Genomic DNA, 20,520 nt, shown 5'->3' on the forward strand with positions numbered 1-20,520 from the left:
CAATTCTGTGATTCTGTATTTAAGGGGAGGCACGATACGCACATGAGGGAAAAAAGGAACAGAAGGGGCAGGTGAGATGAAGGAGGACCGGAGGAGGCTCGAGTGGAGTAGAAACGCTGGCATAGACTTGTTGGGCCGAATGGCCTGGTTCCTGTGATGTAAATCCTATGCAAACCTTCGGAGAGCACTGGACAGCTGAAGCGTGACTTCACTGCAGGGCTGTTTGGGCTCTGACAATTCAACAGGACAAACCTCTCCTCTGATCCTGTCTCAAGTTGAGAGGGAGAGGGAGAGAGGGGGGGAGGGGAGGGGGAGGGGGAGGGGGAGGGGGAGGGGAGGGGGAGGGGGAGGGGAGGGGGGAGGGGGAGGGCGATAGAAAGAGAGGGAAAGAGAGAGCTGAGAGTTGGTGCAAGGGAACTGAACTTCCCGCGCCCTGCACGCCAGCTTTATGAATGGAGCCCGGGGCGCTGGCGGGTTTCTGCCGCGCGCCATTGGCCGGTGGGCGGGCCCCCCTGGCAGGGGAGGGCGCTGATTGGGCCGGCCATGTAACGAGTGGGTCGCTGGGAGACGGTGGAACGTTGCTATTGTGTATCCAGGAGGTATTGAGCAGCTGAGGAGGTGAGCAGTGCAATGGGGCGACAAACCCTGAATTTAATACCTCCTGACCCCCCCCCCATCCCCCTGGGGTGGGGTTCAAACCCCCTTGTATTTAGGGTATTTTTCTCCAGAGAGAGAGAGAGGGGGGAAAACAGTAAATGTTTGAAGTCTGTGTTCACTTGTCACATTGTTTCCCTGTGTTCTGGGGTTAAATAGTATCCAGTAATTGTTACCAGGCTTTAGCATTTTAATTTTCACCCAGTTTCACAGCAACATTTAATCTTTGTTTCCTGTTTGTGTCCCCCCCCCCCCCCCCCCCCCCCGTTGTGATAACTGAGGGGCTGTTTATTGAATCTCTCTTGGGGTTGGGGGTTTTTTTTTGAAGCTTCGATCACCATTTTGATCTCCTTTTGTGTGTTGTGTTGTGTGTCTTTCTCTCTCTCATACAATCGGCCATAAATGGTGCAGATGGGAGAGGAATCTTTTGTTTTTGGCTCTGGGAAACGACTTTTTTTTCTGCTCTGCTGGTAGTTTGACAAGACTTCACTTTTGAAATAAGTTCCCCCACCACCACCCTTGTTGGTTTGAAAGCGGATTCAAAGGAGAATTTAGAATTTATAATAAACACACACAATTCCACAGGGTATTCCATGTTGTTCTTTCTCTCTCTCTCTCCTATTTGAAATAAGGGAGAAATATTCGACTCAAGAACGCCTGGAGATTCGCAATAAACCGTCCGAGGTTTTGGGGTTTGTTTCACTTTTTGATGAATCGTTGGGTTCTTTTTGAAGGAGTATCTGTTTTTGTGGAATGAAGAATTGGGTACCTTTAGAGGGCTGCGAATCCTCTCTCTCTCTCTCTCTCTCTGTGAAGTTTAACTGTCTTGTCTCCCTGCAGCAAGGGTGCATTTTCTGGCATGAGGGGTGTCTTCTGTTGTTGCTAAATTTAATTTGCTGGGATGTTGTTTGCTGTTTTTTTTCCTGTTTTCCTTGTGTGTGTGTTTGTGTGACAGAGTTTTATCCCACGTGGCTGCCGCCAATTTGTAAATTTCAAGACAGCTGAAATTGAACAGAGGAGGAAAAGGACCTGGAAATTGACCCCAGTCTGGTAACAGGATAAAATCTTCAGGACAATTCAGTTCCCCAAAATGTCAGCAATCTTGAATTGAATGATTTTTTTTTTGTGTTGCATTTTCAGAAGCTGCAGTTTTATTTTATTTATTTTTCCCTGTGGGATTGTTTCATCATAACACTCATTCCAACTCATCTTTGTTTGAAAATGTTCCAATTTTCTAAACCATCCAATTGCCCATCTGGCTGCTCATTTTTCAAAATCCGTTTTTTTTTTTTAATCCGTTTTTTTTCCTGCAAAATTTTTATTAAAAAAAAACATGGACAAGTAAATTTGTCTGGAATTTGCTCACTTTGGGTTAAATTGGGTTTGAGCACAAGTTGATTGGAAACTCGCCCACCCCCTTCCTCAATTCAGGGGGGCTATTGCATGATCAACTGCATGCCCAGCCCTGTGGAAGCAGGAAATAATTACACACTCATTGCTTTGTCTCAAGGCGCGTTGTCTGCCAGATGTTTAATGTGGCAAGTGCAGTTCCGTGTGGACACAAGCTGGGACCCCCCCCCCCCCCCTCACCTTGCTTAGGAACAGGCGGTGAGAGATCTCACGGGGGCTGAATGCCAATGTGACCTGACACCAGATTAAATCTGCATCAGTCAGGTGTGAAGCGGGTATCTGCATTCTTTTTAACGTTGGGCATTTACACTTCATCTCTCTTTTAATAGCTGCACAAGGGCAGATGTGGCTTGGTGTGCTCAGCAAGTTGAATGATGTTCACTTGGAGACACATTGGGCACCTCTGTGTCTGTCTCACACTCCCAGTATAGGTACAGCACGGGGGTTAGATACAGAGTAAAGCTCCCTCTACACTGTCCCCTATCAAACACTCCCAGTATAGGTACAGCACGGGGGTTAGATACAGAGTAAAGCTCCCTCTACACTGTCCCCTATCAAACACTCCCAGGACAGTTACAGTACGGGGGTTAGATACAGAGTAAAGCTCCCTCTACACTGTCCCCCATCAAACACTCCCAGTATAGGTACAGCACGGGGGTCAGATACAGAGTAAAGCTCCCTCTACACTGTCCCCTACCAAACACTCCCAGGACAGGTACAGTACGGGGGTTAGATACAGAGTAAAGCTCCCTCTACACTGTCCCCATCAAACACTCCCAGGACAGGTACAGTACGGGGGTTAGATACAGAGTAAAGCTCCCTCTACACTGTCCCCCATCAAACACTCCCAGGACAGGTACAGTACGGGGGTTAGATACAGAGTAAAGCTCCCTCTACACTGTCCCCATCAAACACTCCCAGGACAGGTACAGTACGGGGGTTAGATACAGAGTAAAGCTCCCTCTACACTGTCCCCATCAAACACTCCCCAGGACAGGTACAGTACGGGGGGTTAGATACAGAGTAAAGCTCCCTCTACACTGTCCCCCATCAAACACTCCCAGGACAGGTACAGCACGGGGGTTAGATACAGAGTAAAGCTCCCTCTACACTGTCCCCCATCAAACACTCCCAGGACAGGTACAGTACGGGGGTTAGATACAGAGTAAAGCTCCCTCTACACTGTCCCCATCAAACACTCCCAGGACAGGTACAGTACGGGGGGTTAGATACAGAGTAAAGCTCCCTCTACACTGTCCCCATCAAACACTCCCAGGACAGGTACAGCACGGGGGTTAGATACAGAGTAAAGCTCCCTCTACACTGTCCCCATCAAACACTCCCAGGACAGGTACAGCACGGGGGTTAGATACAGAGTAAAGCTCCCTCTACACTGTCCCCCATCAAACACTCCCAGGACAGGTACAACTCTGCCTGCAGCCTGCTGAATGGGTTGAATTTGCAGCTTGCTCACTTACGTTGTGTGTCTTCTTGCATGCGAGGGGAATGTGTACACTTTCAGTGTTGTCCTGGGGAGGGGGCTATTCCTGTGAGAAAGAGGGGGAAGGGTTTGGTGCCCTTTGAATTACCATTGTGAAGATGTTGACATTGGGCTCACTGGTTTCTTGTTCATTTGGACTTGGGTGTACACGGAGAATGAACACAGAAGGTTAGTATGCAGGTACAGCAAGCAATTAGGAAGGCAAGTGGCATGTTGGCCTTTATTGCAAGGGGGCTTGGAGTGCAAGAATAAGGAAGTCCAGCTACAATGGTACAGGGCTTTGGTGAGACGACACCTGGGGTATTGTGTGCAGTTTTGGTCTCCATATCTAAGGAAGGATATACTTGCGTCGGAGGCAGTGCAAGGAAGGAGCATTCGATTGGTTCCTGAGATGAGAAGGTTGTACTGTGATGAGAGTGTGTGTCTATATTCTCTGGGGTTTAGAAGAATGAGAGGTGATCTGATTGAAACATAGAAGATACTGAAGGGGCTGGATAGGGTAGACACTGGATAGAGAGGTTGTTTCCCCTGGCTGGGGAATCTAGAACACAGGGGCACCGTCTCAGGTTAAAGGGCCGATCATTCAGGACTGAGATGATATGAAATTACTTCACTCAGGGTTATGAATCTTTGGAATTCTCTACCCCTGAGGGTTGCGGATGCTGTGTCGTTGAGTATATTTAAGGCTGGGATCGACATATCTTTGGTCTCTTGGGGAATCGAGGATAGTGGGGAGCAGGCGGGAAAGTGGAGTGGAGGCTGAGGATCATGTCGACTGGTGGAGCAGGCTCGATGGGCCGAGTGGCCGACTCCAGCTACTAATTCTGATGTTCTAATGCAGTTTCTCAGGTTTGGCAACTCTTGTCCTGATGTTCAGCAATCATCATCATCATCTTCCTCCCACCCCGGGGTGCTGGGGTCTGGTTACATGTGCCGAGGCCCTCCGCTACATCAATCATCCCTGTGGCTAACCTTTGTGGACTGCTCCAGCAACCTCCCCTCACGGGTCCCCGTTACCTGTCAAATGCCAATGAATGATTGGGCAAAGCAGCCGAAGCCCCATTTTGCCCCTCTCAGGGTTGCCAGGAGGCACCGAGGCACGAGGGGTGGCTGTGAGGGAGAGGGGAAAGGGACACAACTCCCACCTGTGTGTTTCACAACCGTGGTCTTGAATTTCTCCATGGGGACCCCTGGCCGATGGGATGGGAAGGGCTTTGGATCAGAGACATCATCAGATTGCATATCCACGTCCATTACGAACTGCCTATTTCCACCTCTGAAACATCGCCCTATTCTGTCCCATCTCGGCTGATCTGCTGCAGAAACCTTCATCTGTGCCTTTGTTACCCCCAGACGTGGTTATTCCTTCACTCTCCTGCTCTCTCCCATGTGCAACCCTCCATAAACTTGATTCCATCCAAAACTCCGCTGCTTGGTATCCCACTTCCCACCAAGTCCCGTTATTAGTAGGGGCATAGAGTGCAAAAGCAAGGAAGTTATGTTAAACCTGTATAGAACACTGGTTCGGCCTCAACTGGAGTATTCTGTCCAGTTCTGGGCACCACACTTCAGGAACAATGTGAAGGCATTGGAGACAGTGCAGAACAAATTCAGGAGAATGGTTCCGGGGATGAGGAACGTCAGTTACATGGATGGATTGGAGAAGTTAGGACTGTTTTCCCTGGTGAAGAGAAGGCTGAGAGGTGATTTGATAGAGGTATTCAAAATCATGAGGGGTCTGGACAGAGGAGATAGAGAGAAACTGTTCCCATTGGGGGAGGGATCGAGAACGAGAGGGCACAGAGTTAAAGTAATGGGTAAGAGAAGCAATGGAGACACGAGGAAAAACTATTCACACCGAGTGTTTAGGATCTGGAATGCACTGTCTGAGAGTGTGGTGGAGGCAGGTTCAGTGAGTGTTTAGGATCTGGAATGTACTGTCTGAGAGTGTGGTGGAGGCAGGTTCAGTGAGTGTTTAGGATCTGGAATGCACTGTCTGAGAGTGTGATGGAGGCAGGTTCAGTGAGTGTTTAGGATCTGGAATGCACTGCCTGAGAGTGTGGTGGAGGCAGGTTCAGTGTGTGTTTAGGATCTGGAATGCACTGTCTGAGAGTGCGGTGGAGGCAGGTTCAGTGTGTGTTTAGGATCTGGAATGCACTGTCTGAGAGTGAGGTGGAGGCAGGTTCAGTGAGTGTTTAGGATCTGGAATGCACTGTCTGAGAGTGTGGTGGAGGCAGGTTCAGTGTGTGTTTAGGATCTGGAATGCACTGTCAGAGAGTGTGATGGAGGCAGGTTCAGTGAGTGTTTAGGATCTGGAATGCACTGTCTGAGAGTGTGGTGGAGGCAGGTTCAGTGAGTGTTTAGGATCTGGAATGCACTGTCTGAGAGTGTGGTGGAGGCAGGTTCAGTGAGTGTTTAGGATCTGGAATGCACTGTCTGAGAGTGAGGTGGAGGCAGGTTCAGTGAGTGTTTAGGATCAGGAATGCACTGCCTGAGAGTGTGGTGGAGGCAGGTTCAGTGAGTGTTTAGGATCTGGAATGCACTGTCTGAGAGTGTGGTGGAGGCAGGTTCAGTGAGTGTTTAGGATCTGGAATGCACTGTCTGAGAGTGTGATGGAGGCAGGTTCAGTGAGTGTTTAGGATCTGGAATGCACTGTCTGAGAGTGTGGTGGAGGCAGGTTCAGTGAGTGTTTAGGATCTGGAATGCACTGTCTGAGAGTGTGGTGGTGGCAGGTTCAGTGAGTGTTTAGGATCTGGAATGCACTGTCTGAGAGTGTGGTGGAGGCAGGTTCAGTGTGTGTTTAGGATCTGGAATGCACTGTCTGAGAGTGAGGTGGAGGCAGGTTCAGTGAGTGTTTAGGATCTGGAATGCACTGTCTGAGAGTGTGGTGGAGGCAGGTTCAGTGTGTGTTTAGGATCTGGAATGCACTGTCAGAGTGTGATGGAGGCAGGTTCAGTGAGTGTTTAGGATCTGGAATGCACTGTCTGAGAGTGTGGTGGAGGCAGGTTCAGTGAGTGTTTAGGATCTGGAATGCACTGTCTGAGAGTGTGGTGGAGGCAGGTTCAGTGAGTGTTTAGGATCTGGAATGCACTGTCTGAGAGTGTGATGGAGGCAGGTTCAGTGAGTGTTTAGGGTCTGGAATGCACTGTCTGAGAGTGTGGTGGAGGCAGGTTCAGTGAGTGTTTAGGATCTGGAATGCACTGTCTGAGAGTGTGGTGGAGGCAGGTTCAGTGAGTGTTTAGGATCTGGAATGCACTGTCTGAGAGTGTGATGGAGGCAGGTTCAGTGAGTGTTTAGGATCTGGAATGCACTGTCTGAGAGTGTGGTGGAGGCAGGTTCAGTGAGTGTTTAGGATCTGGAATGCACTGTCTGAGAGTGTGGTGGAGGCAGGTTCAGTGAGTGTTTAGGATCTGGAATGCACTGTCTGAGAGTGAGGTGGAGGCAGGTTCAGTGAGTGTTTAGGATCAGGAATGCACTGCCTGAGAGTGTGGTGGAGGCAGGTTCAGTGAGTGTTTAGGATCTGGAATGCACTGTCTGAGAGTGTGGTGGAGGCAGGTTCAGTGAGTGTTTAGGATCTGGAATGCACTGTCTGAGAGTGTGATGGAGGCAGGTTCAGTGAGTGTTTAGGATCTGGAATGCACTGTCTGAGAGTGTGGTGGAGGCAGGTTCAGTGAGTGTTTAGGATCTGGAATGCACTGTCTGAGAGTGTGGTGGTGGCAGGTTCAGTGAGTGTTTAGGATCTGGAATGCACTGTCTGAGAGTGTGGTGGTGGCAGGTTCAGTGAGTGTTTAGGATCTGGAATGCACTGTCTGAGAGTGTGGTGGAGGCAGGTTCAGTGAGTGTTTAGCATCTGGAATGCACTGTCTGAGAGTGTGGTGGAGGCACAATATAATGCACTCTGGGAATGTGGTCTTATTTTCTATCCGTGGAGTTTAGTGGGAAAACACACTCCCATATGTAATATGGGCAGAGGGATATGGATGTTCTCTGGTTTGATCTCTGGTCTGAGCTGGGTTAGAGTATTACTGAGTGACAGTGTGAGGGAGCTGGATTAACATCAGTAGAGATACAGTCAGTAACACAGGGTGCTGGGGGGAGAGGGGTTACTGAGTGACAGTGTGAGGGAGCTGGATTAATATCAGTAGAGATACAGTCAGTAACACAGGGCGCTGGGGGGAGAGGGGTTACTGAGTGACAGTGTGAGGGAGCTGGATTAATATCAGTAGAGATACAGTCAGTAACACAGGGCACTGGGGAGAGAGGGGTTACTGAGTGACAGTGTGAGGGAGCTGGATTAATATCAGTAGAGATACAGTCAGTAACACAGGGTGCTGGGGGGAGAGGGGTTACTGAGTGACAGTGTGAGGGAGCTGGATTAATATCAGTAGAGATACAGTCAGTAACACAGGGTGCTGGGGGGAGAGGGGTTACTGAGTGACAGTGTGAGGGAGCTGGATTAATATCAGTAGAGATACAGTCAGTAACACAGGGCACTGGGGAGAGAGGGGTTACTGAGTGACAGTGTGAGGGAGCTGGATTAATATCAGTAGAGATACAGTCAGTATCACAGGGTCCTGGGGAGAGAGGGGTTACTGAGTGACAGTGTGAGGGAGCTGGATTAACATCAGTAGAGATACAGTCAGTAACACAGGGCACTGGGGAGAGAGGGGTTACTGAGTGACAGTGTGAGGGAGCTGGATTAATATCAGTAGAGATACAGTCAGTAACACAGGGCACTGGGGAGAGAGGGGTTACTGAGTGACAGTGTGAGGGAGCTGGATTAATATCAGTAGAGATACAGTCAGTAACACAGGGCACTGGGGAGAGAGGGGTTACTGAGTGACAGTGTGAGGGAGCTGGATTAATATCAGTAGAGATACAGTCAGTATCACAGGGTGCTGGGGAGAGAGGGGTTACTGAGTGACAGTGTGAGGGAGCTGGATTAACATCAGTAGAGATACAGTCAGTAACACAGGGCACTGGGGAGAGAGGGGTTACTGAGTGACAGTGTGAGGGAGCTGGATTAACATCAGTAGAGATACAGTCAGTAACACAGGGTGCTGGGGGGGAGAGGGGTTACTGAGTGACAGTGTGAGGGAGCTGGATTAACATCAGTCGAGATACAGTCAGTAACACAGGGTGCTGGGGAGAGAGGGGTTCCTGAGTGACAGTGTGAGGGAGCTGGATTAATATCAGTAGAGATACAGTCAGTAACACAGGGTGCTGGGGGAGAGGGGTTACTGAGTGACAGTGTGAGGGAGCTGGATTAATATCAGTAGAGATACAGTCAGTAACACAGGGTGCTGGGGGAGAGGGGTTACTGAGTGACAGTGTGAGGGAGCTGGATTGATCTCAGTAGAGATACAGTCAGTAACACAGGGTGCTGGGGAGAGAGGGGTTCCTGAGTGACAGTGTGAGGGAGCTGGATTAACATCAGTAGAGATACAGTCAGTAACACAGGGTGCTGGGGGGAGAGGGGTTACTGAGTGACAGTGTGAGGGAGCTGGATTAACATCAGTAGAGATACAGTCAGTAACACAGGGTGCTGGGGGGAGAGGGGTTACTGAGTGACAGTGTGAGGGAGCTGGATTAACATCAGTAGAGATACAGTCAGTAAAACACGGTGCTGGGGAGAGAGGGGTTACTGAGTGACAGTGTGAGGGAGCTGGATTAACATCAGTAGAGATACAGTCAGTAACACAGGGTGCTGGGGAGAGAGGGGTTCCTGAGTGACAGTGTGAGGGAGCTGGATTAACATCAGTAGAGATACAGTCAGTAACACAGGGTGCTGGGGGAGAGGGGTTACTGAGTGACAGTGTGAGGGAGCTGGATTAATATCAGTAGAGATACAGTCAGTAACACAGGGTGCTGGGGAGAGAGGGGTTCCTGAGTGACAGTGTGAGGGAGCTGGATTAACATCAGTAGAGATACAGTCAGTAACACAGGGTGCTGGGGAGAGAGGGGTTACTGAGTGACAGTGTGAGGGAGCTGGATTAACGTCAGTAGAGATACAGTCAGTAACACAGGGTGCTGGGGAGAGAGGGGTTCCTGAGTGACAGTGTGAGGGAGCTGGATTAACATCAGTAGAGATACAGTCAGTAACACAGGGTGCTGGGGAGAGAGGGGTTACTGAGTGACAGTGTGAGGGAGCTGGATTAATATCAGTAGAGATACAGTCAGTAAAACACGGTGCTGGGGAGAGAGGGGTTACTGAGTGACAGTGTGAGGGAGCTGGATTAACATCAGTAGAGATACAGTCAGTAACACAGGGTGCTGGGGAGAGAGGGGTTACTGAGTGACAGTGTGAGGGAGCTGGATTAACATCAGTAGAGATACAGTCAGTAACACAGGGTGCTGGGGGGAGAGGGGTTACTGAGTGACAGTGTGAGGGAGCTGGATTAACATCAGTAGAGATACAGTCAGTAACACAGGGTGCTGGGGAGAGAGGGGTTACTGAGTGACAGTGTGAGGGAGTTGGATTAATATCAGTAGAGATACAGTCAGTAACACAGGGTGCTGGGGAGAGAGGGGTTACTGAGTGACAGTGTGAGGGAGCTGGATTAATATCAGTAGAGATACAGTCAGTATCACAGGGTGCTGGGGAGAGAGGGGTTACTGAGTGACAGTGTGAGGGAGCTGGATTAACATCAGTAGAGATACAGTCAGTAACACAGGGCACTGGGGAGAGAGGGGTTACTGAGTGACAGTGTGAGGGAGCTGGGTTAATATCAGTAGAGATACAGTCAGTAACACAGGGTGCTGGGGGAGAGGGGTTACTGAGTGACAGTGTGAGGGAGCTGGATTGATCTCAGTAGAGATACAGTCAGTAACACAGGGCACTGGGGAGAGAGGGGTTACTGAGTGACAGTGTGAGGGAGCTGGATTAATATCAGTAGAGATACAGTCAGTAACACAGGGTGCTGGGGAGAGAGGGGTTCCTGAGTGACAGTGTGAGGGAGCTGGATTAATATCAGTAGAGATACAGTCAGGAACACAGGGCGCTGGGGGGAGAGGGGTTACTGAGTGACAGTGTGAGGGAGCTGGATTAACATCAGTAGAGATACAGTCAGTAACACAGGGTGCTGGGGGGAGAGGGGTTACTGAGTGACAGTGTGAGGGAGCTGGATTAATATCAGTAGAGATACAGTCAGTAACACAGGGCGCTGGGGGGAGAGGGGTTACTGAGTGACAGTGTGAGGGAGCTGGATTAACATCAGTAGAGATACAGTCAGTAACACAGGGTGCTGGGGGGGAGAGGGGTTACTGAGTGAGTGTGAGAGAGCTGGATTAACATCAGTAGAGATACAGTCAGTAACACAGGGTGCTGGGGAGAGAGGGGTTACTGAGTGACAGTGTGAGGGAGCTGGATTAATATCAGTAGAGATACAGTCAGTAACACAGGGCGCTGGGGGGAGAGGGGTTACTGAGTGACAGTGTGAGGGAGCTGGATTAACATCAGTAGAGATACAGTCAGTAACACAGGGCGCTGGGGGAGAGGGGTTACTGAGTGACAGTGTGAGGGAGCTGGATTAATATCAGTAGAGATACAGTCAGTAACACAGGGCGCTGGGGGGAGAGGGGTTACTGAGTGACAGTGTGAGGGAGCTGGATTAACATCAGTAGAGATACAGTCAGTAACACAGGGCGCTGGGGGAGAGGGGTTACTGAGTGACAGTGTGAGGGAGCTGGATTAATATCAGTAGAGATACAGTCAGTAAAACACGGTGCTGGGGAGAGAGGGGTTACTGAGTGACAGTGTGAGGGAGCTGGATTAATATCAGTAGAGATACAGTCAGTAACACAGGGTGCTGGGGAGAGAGGGGTTACTGAGTGACAGTGTGAGGGAGCTGGATTAACATCAGTAGAGATACAGTCAGTAACACAGGTCGCTGGGGAGAGAGGGGTTACTGAGTGACAGTGTGAGGGAGCTGGATTAATATCAGTAGAGATACAGTCAGTAACACAGGGCGCTGGGGAGAGAGGGGTTACTGAGTGACAGTGTGAGAGAGCTGGATTAACATCAGTAGAGATACAGTCAGTAACACAGGTCGCTGGGGAGAGAGGGGTTACTGAGTGACAGTGTGAGGGAGCTGGATTAACATCAGTAGAGATACAGTCAGTAACACAGGTCGCTGGGGAGAGAGGGGTTACTGAGTGACAGTGTGAGGGAGCTGGATTAATATCAGTAGAGATACAGTCAGTAACACAGGGCACTGGGGAGAGAGGGGTTACTGAGTGACAGTGTGAGGGAGCTGGATTAACATCAGTGGAGATACAGTCAGTAACACAGGGTGCTGGGGGAGAGGGGTTACTGAGTGACAGTGTGAGGGAGCTGGATTAACATCAGTAGAGATACAGTCAGTAACACAGGGTGCTGGGGGGAGAGGGGTTACTGAGTGACAGTGTGAGGGAGTGAACTATCTGTTTTGAGCTTCCCTATTTTTCTGTTGATTATTGAAGTCATGACTGATCTGTGACCTATCTCCATTTACCCACTTTTGTCCCCATATCCCTCAATCCCTTTGGTTAACAAAAATTCATCAATCTCAGATTTAAAATTAACAATTGATCCAGCATCAGTTGCCATTTGTGGTAGAGAGTTCCAAACTTCTCCCACCCTTTGTGTGTGGAAGTATTTCCTCATTTCACTCCTGTAAAGTCTGGCTCTAATTTTTTAGACTTTGCCCCCTGGTCCTCGACTCCCCAAGCAGCGGAGATCGTTTCTCTCTATCGACCATCTATCAGTTCCTCTCAATATTTTGCAAATTTTGATCAGATCATCCTGTAACCTCCTAAATTCCACTGACAACCGAGTTTGTATAATCTCGCCTCGTAATTTAACCCTCGGTTTCCAGCTCTCATTCTGGTTAATCTACACTGCACTCCTTCCTAGGCCAATGTATTCTTTCTAAGGTGTGGTGCCCAGAACTGCTTCCAGTATCTCCATGTGTGGTCATAGGAAATAGGAGCAGGAGTAGGCCATTCGGTCCGTCGACCCTGCCCCGCCATTCAAACAGATCATGGCTGATCATCTATCTCTACTCCATTTTCCCCCACCATCCCCAAATCCCTTGATGTCATTAGTATCCAGAAATCTATCGATTTCTATCTTGAACATGCTCAATGATTGAACTTCCGCAGCCCTCTGGGGTAGAGAATTCCACAGATTCCCCACCCTCTGAGTAAAGAAATTTCTCCTCTCAGTCTTACATGTCCAGCCCCTTATTCTGAGACTGTGTCCCCCAGTTCTAGACACACCAGCCAGAGAAACATCCTATTCACATCTACCCTGTCGCGCCCTGTAAGAATTTTCTCAGTTTCAATGAGATCACCTCTCATTCTTCGAAACTCGAGAGAATACAGGCCCAGTTTGTGCAATTTTATATAAGGCAGGAGAGTTGAGGCAGGGGCGGAGTTCTGTGCAGTGTTGTTACGAGACTGGGAGGGGTAGAAACCCATATTTGGGCTGAGGGAAATGATGTAGATTCCTCGCTGGAGCACAGTTCTGTCCAGTGCCTTGTTTAAGTAGGCTCTGTGTCTGAACATGCCGGGACAGTTCGTGTGCAGGAAACACTGCTCGTGATTTACATCTCCCTCGTCACTCGCAGCCTCCGAGTCGCTTGTCTCAGTGTGGACTGGTGGTTGACTCTGTGCCCTGTGGCTTGGATGACGGGGGGTGAGCGGGGAGTGTGTTTGAGTGCAATGACAGCTCTGCTTGTGGGATAGCGGAGTAACCAAGTAATGTTATCACTGAAGGAAAGATGCACCGATAATGTGTAAGGTGCCTTTAACTGCCTTAAGATGAAGAAGGACTTCTGAGGTGTAACCACTATTCTCATGTAGGAAAATGTGCCAATCAAATCACGCACAGCAAGATCCCGTAAATCGGCAGAGACAATGTTGGTTGTCAGTACTGACCCTCCGACAGTGCGGCGCTCCCTCAGTACTGACCCTCCGACAGTGCGGCGCTCCCTCAGTACTGACCCTCCGACAGTGCGGCGCTCCCTCAGTACTGACCCTCCGACAGTGCGGCACTCCCTCAGTACTGACCCTCCGACAGTGCGGCACTCCCTCAGTACTGACCCTCCGACAGTGCAGCACTCCCCCAGTACTGACCCTCCGACAGTGCGGCACTCCCTCAGTACTGACCCTCCGACACTGCAGCACTCCCTCAGTACTGACCCTCCGACAGTGCGGCGCTCCCTCAGTACTGACCCTCCGACACTGCAGCACTCCCTCAGTACTGACCCTCCGACACTGCAGCACTCCCTCAGTACTGACCCTCCGACAGTGCGGCACTCCCTCAGTACTGACCCTCCGACAGTGCGGCACTCCCTCAGTACTGACCCTCCGACACTGCAGCACTCCCTCAGTACTGACCCTCCGACAGTGCGGCGCTCCCTCAGTACTGACCCTCCGACAGTGCGGCGCTCCCTCAGTACTGACCCTCCGACAGTGCGGCGCTCCCTCAGTACTGACCCTCCAACAGTGCGGTACTCCCTCAGTACTGACCCTCCGACAGTGCGGCACTCCCTCAGTACTGACCCTCCGACAATGCGGCACTCCCTCAGTACTGACCCTCCGACAATGCGGCGCTCCCTCAGTACTGACCCTCCAACAGTGCGGTACTCCCTCAGTACTGACCTTCCGACAGTGCGGCACTCCCTCAGTACTGACCCTCCGACAGTGCGGCACTCCCTCAGTACTGACCCTCCGACAGTGCAGCACTCCCTCAGTACTGACCCTCCGACAGTGCGGCACTCCCTCAGTACTGACCCTCCGACAGTGCGGCACTCCCTCAGTACTGACCCTCCGACAGTGCGGTGTTCCCTCAGTACTGACCCTCCGACAGTGCAGCACTCCCTCAGTACTGACCCTCCGACAGTGCGGTGTTCCCTCAGTACTGACCCTCCGACAGTGCGGCACTCCCTCAGTACTGACCCTCCGACAGTGCGGTGTTCCCTCAGTACTGACCCTCCGACAGTGCGGCACTCCCTCAGTACTGACCCTCCGACAGTGCAGCACTCCCTCAGTACTGACCCTCCGACAGTGCAGCACTCCCTCAGTACTGACCCTCCGACAGTGCAGCACTCCCTCAGTACTGACCCTCCGACAGTGCGGCGCTCCCTCAGTACTGACCCTCCGACAGTGCGGCACTCCCTCAGTACTGACCCTCCGACAGTGCGGCACTCCCTCAGTACTGACCCTCCGACAGTGCGGCGCTCCCTCAGTACTGACCCTCCGACAGTGCGGTGTTCCCTCAGTACTGACCCTCCGACACTGCAGCACTCCCTCAGTACTGACCCTCCGACAGTGCGGCACTCCCTCAGTACTGACCCTCCGACAGTGCGGCACTCCCTCAGTACTGACCCTCCGACAGTGCGGCGCTCCCTCAGTACTGACCCTCTGACAGTGCGGCACTCCCTCAGTACTGACCCTCCGACAGTGCGGCACTCCCTCAGTACTGACCCTCCGACAGTGCGGCACTCCCTCAGTACTGACCCTCCGACAGTGCGGCACTCCCTCAGTACTGACCCTCCGACAGTGCGGTACTCCCTCAGTACTGACCCTCCGACAGTGCAGCACTCCCTCAGTACTGACCCTCCGACAGTGCGGTGTTCCCTCAGTACTGACCCTCCGACAGTGCAGCACTCCCTCAGTACTGACCCTCTGACAGTGCGGCGTTCCCTCAGTACTGACCCTCTGACAGTGCGGCACTCCCTCAGTACTGATCCTCCGACAGTGCGGCGTTCCCTCAGTACTGACCCTCCGACACTGCGGCGTTCCCTCAGTACTGACCCTCTGACAGTGCGGCACTCCCTCAGTACTGACCCTCCGACACTGCGGCGTTCCCTGGCATTGGGAGCGTTGCCTTGAATTCTGTGCAAAGTCCTTGGAGCAGGGCTCGAACACCCGGCCTCCTGACTCGGAGGGTGCGGGTGATAACCACTGAGTCAGGGATGATTGTTGAAGACAATCCCTACTGTTTAATCCCTGCTGAGGCTCCGTACACTGTTGCCTGTGATACATTTGCCTTTATATTAAATGAGTTTGGAACCACTCTGTATTCCCCGTGCTGCCCAGTTTCCCACCCTCGCCTGGTAGATCATTGTCTGCCGGGGTCTCGCTGGTGCTGTGTCCTTTAACCGTCTGTCCTCTTGCGTTTAGGAAGCTGTGAAGTGCACTGAGGGCGGGACATGGCGCGCACCAAACAGACGGCTCGTAAATCCACCGGCGGCAAGGCCCCTCGCAAGCAGCTGGCCACGAAAGCAGCCCGCAAGAGCGCGCCATCCACCGGTGGGGTGAAGAAGCCTCACCGTTACAGGTAAAGTCTGCGCCCAGCGGGGTGAGGGTGGAGGCCGGGTGGGCCAAGTCGGGTTTGAGGCTGGTTATTTTGACTTGAGTTGGGTTAACCTCGGCCTTTGCCGCTGCTTGCTTTCTCTCTCTGGTGTTTCTGCAGGCCCGGGACGGTGGCACTGCGGGAGATCCGCCGTTACCAGAAGTCGACCGAGCTGTTGATTCGCAAGCTCCCGTTCCAGCGCCTCGTGCGGGAGATCGCGCAGGATTTCAAGACGGACCTGCGCTTCCAGAGCGCGGCGATCGGCGCCCTCCAGGTACGGAGCTGAACCGGCAGCGTTCCAAGCGGGGCCTCCCCTCACTCAGCTCTACCTCCCCACACCCTGTGCCCATATTGGGTCCAATCCCCCCTCCCGGGTTGGGGGGTGGGGGGGGTTGTCTGCCCCTCGCAACTCCCTGCCCTGCTGCATTGCCAAAGAAACCCCCAAAAAGAGGTCACACCCCCTGCTCACGTTTGGGGGTAGGCCCGAGGCCTGGGCGTGGGTTCAGTGTGTTGCAGATGAGGGACGCGGTTGAACTCTTGGCCGCGTCACGACTTTTTTTGGTGGTTAACTGGGCGCAGAGGCTTTCAGTGAAAGCCCCCGCCCGGGTTGAATTTCCTCCCATTTTCCCGGGTATCCTGCTTTCCTCACCCGCCTGCCGTTGCTTGGCTCCTACATTGGCGTGCCGCCTGGATCTAACTCTTCACTTTGGCCACCTCACACCCAAGGGAACAGAGGGTCCTGTGAACACGCCTTTGCTGGCAGGCTGAGGCGGCCATGTTAAATATGGCGAGTGTTGGGCCTGCCCACCTGGAGAGCTAGAGGCCCCGGTCTGGTCGAGGGTCCTCAGTGATGTCAAGAGGGACACAAGACGAGGAAGGTTGAGGCTGACCCATCACATCTCTGGCATCTGGGGCTGTAACTGTTGCCCCTGGCTCAACTGTTTGCTGGACAGGGTTCCCAGGCCAGCCCCGAGTTGTAGGCCTCACCGGGCCCTGGAGGTTACTGGAGGAGGCCGACAGCAAGTAGGCCCCGTTGAGGTCAGTGGCTTGTGTCAAAATAAGTCAGATTTTTTATTATTCCCCTTTCGGACGTTCGCCTTTAACCGTTTTTTCCCTCCTTTTTCTGTCAAATTGTTGTGTGTGTGTGTGTTTATGTGGTTGTAGGAGGCGAGCGAGGCCTACCTCGTGGGGCTCTTCGAGGACACCAACCTCTGCGCCATCCATGCCAAGCGTGTCACGATCATGCCCAAGGACATCCAGCTAGCTCGACGCATCCGAGGGGAGCGAGCTTAAAGAAGTCTCCCCCCACCTCCCCAAACAGGGAGGAGGCCAGCAAGGGAACGAGGCCCTGTCCCCAAAGTTTTCCTCTACCCATTGCCGTTGTCAGTGGTTCTGTCGACTGTTATAGATTTGCCCGCTCGCTGGCGGTGTGCCACCCTTGACTCTGTTCATTCACTGTTTTTAAAATTTCTTTCTTGGGGAAGGGGGGGTGCGTGGGGAAGGGGATTCCAGACCTAAAACAAAATATATTTAATTTTCTCTCTCTCTCTCTCTCTCTCTCCACAAAGGTGAATTAGGGCTCGGTGCTTTTGCCAAATGTGGGACGTTGTCCCGTCCATCTCCCAAAACACTGCACGCCGCGGGAGTCAATTGCGTGCGCGTGGAGCTCCTCTTGGCTCCTGTTTACTTCTCCCATTGACAGGTCGCTAGGCGGCCATCTTGAATTGCCCAGAAACAGCCGAGCGCTTTCATCCGCTGCCCTTCCCTTCTCTCTCTCTCGCCCTCTCTCTCTCTCTCTTTCTTTCCTTCTGTCGGCTGAGGGTGGAGTTGGCAGGAGCCCAGTAACGGGGCAGCCATTCTGTTCCCTCTTCCTTTGGTGTTGCCTCGCATGTGGGGCTTAAAGCCCCGGCGTAAAGGCCCCTGCGACAGGCAGTCTTGCTGTCCGACCTGGGGAGGAGTAGGAGCAGCTCCAAGTTGAAGGCCTGACGCGGGGCCGCAATGCCCGTGCTTCGCTTCTCATCGCTGCGCCGGAGGCACCCAACGGTAAACAGGGCGCGTCCGCACTGCCCATTGCATGCGCACAGACTCCTCCACATCTACCGTGTTACCGGGCAGTGCGGGGAGGGGCGGAGAAAGAGTCTCCAACAGGACTGCAAAGATGCTAATATCCAGTTTTCTCAATTGTTTGGGCTTTATTGCCTCTTTCTCCAACACCCCTCCCCCTTCACACAAAATATCAGTAATCGAACGTCCACTGTGTTTCAGCTTTGTTTCTGTTGCCATGGATACAGCACAAAGGCCAAGTAGGCCGAGACCACCCGAAGTAGTTGCGATAGGTACCATGTGACTTTTCTAATAAATTTTATACCGGAGCAAACTATTTTTCCATTGCCAATATGTTAGACTGTTCATACTGATCATTTGTAGAATAAAAAGCAGCGATCATTGGGTGCTTATCGTACGCCTCCATGCCGTGAGGTGACTGACTGTTCAGGCTATGTTGGTTCGAGGGAGCCCAGTTGTTTAAAATCGGTTGGGAACGCTCCTGAATCGATTTGCTTTTGGGTGTCACTCTGTTTACCGTCTTAGTTTGTCGGTCAGAGAAAGAGTTGTGCGGGTTGGCGAGGTGGTGGAAGAAAGGCCTGTTTTATTTTCACACTCCATCTTGAATGGGAAGTGCTGGCTGCCATTTTGTCACGGCCAGGATAGATTCTGCACAAAATGGCTACCTCTAGCAGCGGATTTTAACCCAGTTCTCTCTCTCGGTCGTCTCTCTTTTTTAAAATTAGCTAAATAAGGTGAAGTCACGCAAAATAAAACGCCAAGACTGGCATTTTAATGGTGAGAGTGTAAGACACGGGGTCAAGGTGAGATGAGGGGCTAGTGACTGAATTCTGTGTCTGCTGGGCTCAAAGCGTTCCCTGCGGCACCTGTTTTGATATTTAGCTTCCATCTGCGTGGACCCTAGTTTTATACGGAGGTACTTGTGTCCACTTCCTTCCAGCCTCGGAGTGTTTGATGGGGACAGTGTAGAGGGAGCTTTACTCTGTATCTAACCCCCGTGCTGTACCTGTCCTGGGAGTGTTTGATGGGGACAGTGTAGAGGGAGCTTTACTCTGTATCTAACCCCCGTACTGTACCTGTCCTGGGAGTGTTTGATGGGGACAGTGTAGAGGGAGCTTTACTCTGTATCTAACCCCCGTGCTGTACCTGTCCTGGGAGTGTTTGATGGGGGACAGTGTAGAGGGAGCTTTACTCTGTATCTAACCCCCGTACTGTACCTGTCCTGGGAGTGTTTGATGGGGGACAGTGTAGAGGGAGCTTTACTCTGTATCTAACCCCCTGTGCTGTACCTGTCCTCCGATCTCTTCCTGACCAATGTTTTTTCACAATCCCCTTCCTACAGTCTTTATAAAGTGCCTCTGACACTGGCAGCACCAGTATCTCTCATTCACTGCACCGTCCAGGGTACTTGATATAGTTCTGCTTCTGAATCTTTCATATCAGCCACAATGTAGGAACGAAAAAGAGAAATGTTTGTAGAAAGGGTTTTTTTTTGTGTGTTTTTTAAAAATTCTAAACCTGTTTGTATGTGTATTTCTAAAGGTGTTTGTCCGTTTGTCTTCACAGTATGTCCTCTCCTTTCTGTCTTTGCTGGTTTTTCTTGCTCTCTCTCCCTGTACATGTTAATATTAAAAGTGTGAAACAAATAAAGAATTGGCTCCTTTGTTTGTGCCTCTTTCTACCCGGGTGCTGCCGCCCCCTTCTCCGCTATTCCAGTACTGCCCCCCTTACCCAAACTGAGGTCTCCAGGAACAGAAGGAGGCCATTCAGCCCCTCTAGCACTGTCGCCCCCATTCAGTTAAACAACGGCCGATCTGTATCGCGCCTCTACCTCGTGGTGAATTTCTGCTCTGCCCCACCCAGCTTCATCTACCATCTTGCAGTTGTCGATGGCTGGGATATGCGAAGGGTGGGGGGAGGAGGGGGGCAGTAACTTCCCCACTGAACGTCTCTTTTTCTCCCCCTGCTGATCCGGCAAGGAATGGTAGCATAGTGGTCATATTTGAGTTCGAATCCCAGCCCGGTATCTGGGGAGTTTACATTAAATCCAGTTACCCCCTGCTTCTGTCGAACGCACAGACACGAGCACAGTCGGTGTATGTGTTCAGTTTTATTAATACGACAGCCCAGCAAAGTTTTTGCACCGTTTAAATCTATATTAAACAACATTTCAAGTACTTTGTTTAAATTGCTCTTGCTTTTTTTTTGAAAAAAAAGGAAGTGGTGCGGCCTATGAAAGTAGGCCTCGGCCTAGTCGGATGGACAAGCCTTCCGGCTCCGTGCCGCGACCTGTTGGAATGGTTTTGAATTGTGCGGCGGGTGGGGGAAATTCCGGTTTATCTTGTTTTACCGCAGTCGGGAGCGGGGGTTCTGATTTGTCCTGGTCGGTTGTGTAGGGAGGGTGGTGTCACTTCTTAAATTTGGAGTTAACGTGTCTGAATTTGGTGGACGGATGAGATGGTGCAAATTGAAGTGTGTTCTCTGCACATCACTCTCCCTGTAAAAACCCTTTCAAATGATGAAGGGGGTTCAATAGGGTCGACGTAGTGAA

General features: G+C 51.5%; 1 protein-coding gene across 1 annotated transcript; it reads left to right on the forward strand.

The window, feature by feature from the left end:
- Positions 1-518: 518 nt before the first annotated feature.
- Positions 519-20,103, forward strand: LOC137355831 (histone H3.3A). The gene is made up of 4 exons (XM_068021403.1): positions 519-618; positions 15,734-15,890; positions 16,026-16,179; positions 17,070-20,103. The coding sequence occupies exons 2-4, from the start codon at positions 15,763-15,765 to the stop codon at positions 17,196-17,198; spliced, it is 411 nt and encodes a 136-aa protein (XP_067877504.1). The 5' UTR covers positions 519-618; positions 15,734-15,762; the 3' UTR covers positions 17,199-20,103.
- The last annotated feature ends 417 nt before the right edge of the window (positions 20,104-20,520 follow it).

This window comes from Heterodontus francisci, chromosome 44 (genome assembly GCF_036365525.1).
Source record: "Heterodontus francisci isolate sHetFra1 chromosome 44, sHetFra1.hap1, whole genome shotgun sequence".
Taxonomy (NCBI): domain Eukaryota; kingdom Metazoa; phylum Chordata; class Chondrichthyes; order Heterodontiformes; family Heterodontidae; genus Heterodontus; species Heterodontus francisci.